This window comes from Nanorana parkeri, unplaced genomic scaffold (assembly GCF_000935625.1).
Source record: "Nanorana parkeri isolate BGI_ZX_2015 unplaced genomic scaffold, ASM93562v1 scaffold784, whole genome shotgun sequence".
Taxonomy (NCBI): domain Eukaryota; kingdom Metazoa; phylum Chordata; class Amphibia; order Anura; family Dicroglossidae; genus Nanorana; species Nanorana parkeri.
The window spans coordinates 267,104-270,160 of NW_017307052.1; the positions used below are offsets into that span (position 1 = coordinate 267,104).

A 3,057-nucleotide genomic window follows, 5' to 3' on the forward strand; every position below is an offset into this window, starting at 1 on the left:
GCGGGGAGGAGGTGCGGCGTGTGGCGCGTGAATGCGAGCGGGTCTGGCAGCGGCGAGCGTGAGGTGGGGAGGAGGTGCGGCGCACAGCGTGTGGAGCTGTGAACAGGGCCAACTGATTGGAAGCCGATTAATCGATTATTGAAAAAGTTGACAACTTTTTCAATAATCGATTATAATCGATTATGTCGATTAGTTGTTGCAGCCCTAGTGGCGAGTCTTTACACCAAGCCCGGCTTCCCGAACTGGACTTCCGGTACTTGGTATTCGGTATCGGCAAGTACCGGGAAAAAAAAAAATATCGGTACCTGTACTCGATATCGAAATACTGGTATCGGTGCATCCCTACTGCTAACCAACATTTCTGAGTATGATAGATAGCATGCTCCCCCTCTACGCATTGTGGTTTCTTCGTCTGCGTTCTTGTTGTGTTCTATAATGAAGTATGGGTCGGTTGGAAGAACCACAGTGCTTAGCAGGGAACCAGACATCTGACACACCCAGAAATGTCACATACCCGGTCATCCCTGGAGCCCCTTTAAGTGACATCACGGCTCCCTTCCTCCATGTTCACGGTTGAATACTTACAAAGTTCTGATGGGCGCGGCCTCCGTTGATTGCTTGCTTTCTGCGGCAGATGTCTGTTTCTCCCGGCTGCGCCTGCACGGGACATCCCTGCTGACTGCTATGGGGCTTGTCCTAGCCCCAGATGGGAGATGAGTTCCATAGAAGTCAAAGGGGCACGAGCAGAAGAAGACATCTGTCACAGGATGTCCACAGTCAATGTACGCCGGGCCCATCGGAAGGTTATTCATCTGTGCACGTGGCGGGAAGGAAGTGATGATGTCACTTTAAAGGGGGTCTAAAAAGTCGGTGCATTGTCATAGAAACAGCACAATGGGATATTTGGTGATGGAGTACGTCACAGCGATGCTTGTCAGGGGCGCTGTGGCTTAGTTGGTTAAAGCGCCTGTCTAGTAAACAGGAGATCCTGAGTTCGAATCTCAGCAGTGCCTGGTGTTATTTTAGCTCCGATGGGCTCTGTCCGCTAAATCTACACTGAACATATGGAAAGACCCTTCAAGGGTTCATGCTGAAAATGGCACTTTCGTCAAAATGCAGAAAGTACCATCTTTCTACCAAAATTGCGGTCCGTTTCTGGTTTTTTTCCTCCCCACAGGGCGCTGCTCTGTGTCCAGCGGGGAGGAAAGAAACTGTCAGTGGAGGCAAGGGGGCTGCCTTTTGGATCACACCAGGGCTGTGTTTTGGATCACACCAGGGCTGCGTTTTGGATTAGACATGTGAAATTTCGGAAATTCGGATGTATCCGAATTACAGCTAAAATGAATGCAAACGAATCCGAATTCCCGATTTCCTGAAATTCGTTAACAGTAGTCCGGTCGAAATTACGCTTTTGGACGAAAATGACAGCAAAATTACATTAGGGAAAAAAAAATAGAGGAAGTTTTTTTTTTTCAGTTTGCAAAAGATGAAAAAAAAAAAAAAGCGTGAGGTTCCATTAATTAAAAAAACAAACAAACATTCAATTTTTGACTATTCCTTTAATAAAAAATAAATAAAAATGGCTCCATTTTCTGCAAAAAAAAAAAAATCAATTTTTTTTTTCCTAATGTCATTTTGCTGCAACGAAATTTCGACCGGACTACCGCTAACGAATTTCGTCCGAATTCTGAAACAAATTTAATTTCGGACCCGAATTCGAAAAACAAAACGAAACAAATGTTTTGCTGGTGCACATGTCTATTTTGGATCTCGCCAGGGCTGCGTTTTGGATCTCGCCAGGGCTGCGTTTTGGATCTCGCCAGGGCTGCGTTTTGGATCTCGCCAGTGCTGCGTTTTGGATCTCGCCAGGGCTGCAAGTGGGGCTCTCTAGGGCTGTATCGGCTATTGCCAGACTCCCCAGGGCTGCGATCACGTGTCTCCATGGCTGCACCGGCGGGCACCCACGTATAGCTTGTGAGGGTGTTGGGTATCAGCTATGCAAATTAAACATTTCCCTAAAATTACAATTTAAATGGTGGAATGGGGATGCGGGATTTGGAACTCAGAAAAAAAAAAGTTGAATTTATAAGAGGTGCGATAGTTAAATGTGAATATAGTTTATCTCTATGTCATTTTAAATGTTTTAAGTCATTGCAAACAGTTTGCTCTAAAAATAAAAAAACACAAGTGGCCCGTACGGGGATCGAACCCGCGACCTTGGCGTTATTAGCACCACGCTCTAACCAACTGAGCTAACCGGCCATTGATGGAGAGCAGTTTTGCGAGTTGTGTTGAAAAAGAAAACCGAAATCACAGGGAGGTGAGGTCCCTATCACCACAATTGAGGAGTTTTTCTTTTAAACAATATGCTCATTGAATAAACGAGTTACTGGGAGCGCAACAGTCGGGACGGATCCCAACAATACTGTCTGGATCCACCCAGCTGCGTGAGTGACAGCTGGCTCTGCCTATCTGGAGACAGCCAGCTCTGCCGCCCCCTGCCCAGTTCCTTCCTCCACTTAGCGCTGGGGAATCCCTGCAGGGAGCCATGAGTGACAGTCACGCCTCTCTGCAGGGAGATGATCGGAAAGTGAGCAGATCGGCGGCATGTTTCTGCTTGCTTCCCGATCAATAGAGCCGACCTGTGACAGTTTCTTTGTCACAGGTCGGCTCTAACTATGAGGATGAGTAGAAATTACTGACCTCATAGATCTCCGTTAAGTTCCCAAATCGCCAGTTTAGCAGCTTTGTATGTTATGTCGCATTATGTGAAGTTTTCCTTTTTAAATACCTGTTTTTGGTTTTTATGAGTCCCTAACCCAATGCTGTGCCCTCCAGCTGTGGGAGCCCATGCTAGTGCTAGTGTGGCCCTCCTCTTCTACCTCTTTGAGGGCTGGCAGTGCTCCGTGTATTGGTGGATCTTTGCTTTCTGCAGGTGAGTACCAGTTACATGAGTGTCCATTAAGGTGTGACAGTCCATAGACTTTCAAGAATCACAGCCCAGTCTGGTTTTGGCTGAGCTATTCAACCCCATTATATGTGCTTGTAGCATCCCCC

The 3,057-nt window shown here is 46.8% G+C and overlaps 1 protein-coding gene and 2 non-coding genes across 4 annotated transcripts in view; 2 read left to right on the forward strand and 1 right to left on the reverse strand.

Moving 5' to 3' along the window:
• The window catches only part of TMEM107 (transmembrane protein 107), a 17,478-nt gene that overhangs the window by 10,502 nt on the left and 3,919 nt on the right, over window positions 1-3,057 (forward strand). Inside the window, exon 5 of one of the 2 annotated variants that reach the window (XM_018564813.1) lies at window positions 2,839-2,935. The exons of the other annotated variant lie outside the window; for it this stretch is intronic. Within the exon in view, the coding sequence (XP_018420315.1) occupies window positions 2,839-2,935 (97 nt within the window). The remainder of the gene's footprint in view (window positions 1-2,838; window positions 2,936-3,057) is intronic. 2 annotated transcript variants of the gene reach the window in all.
• TRNAT-AGU lies at window positions 940-1,013 on the forward strand. Its single transcript has one exon. It is a non-coding gene; the product is annotated as a tRNA-Thr (tRNA).
• On the reverse strand, window positions 2,189-2,262 carry TRNAI-AAU. Its single transcript has one exon. It is a non-coding gene; the product is annotated as a tRNA-Ile (tRNA).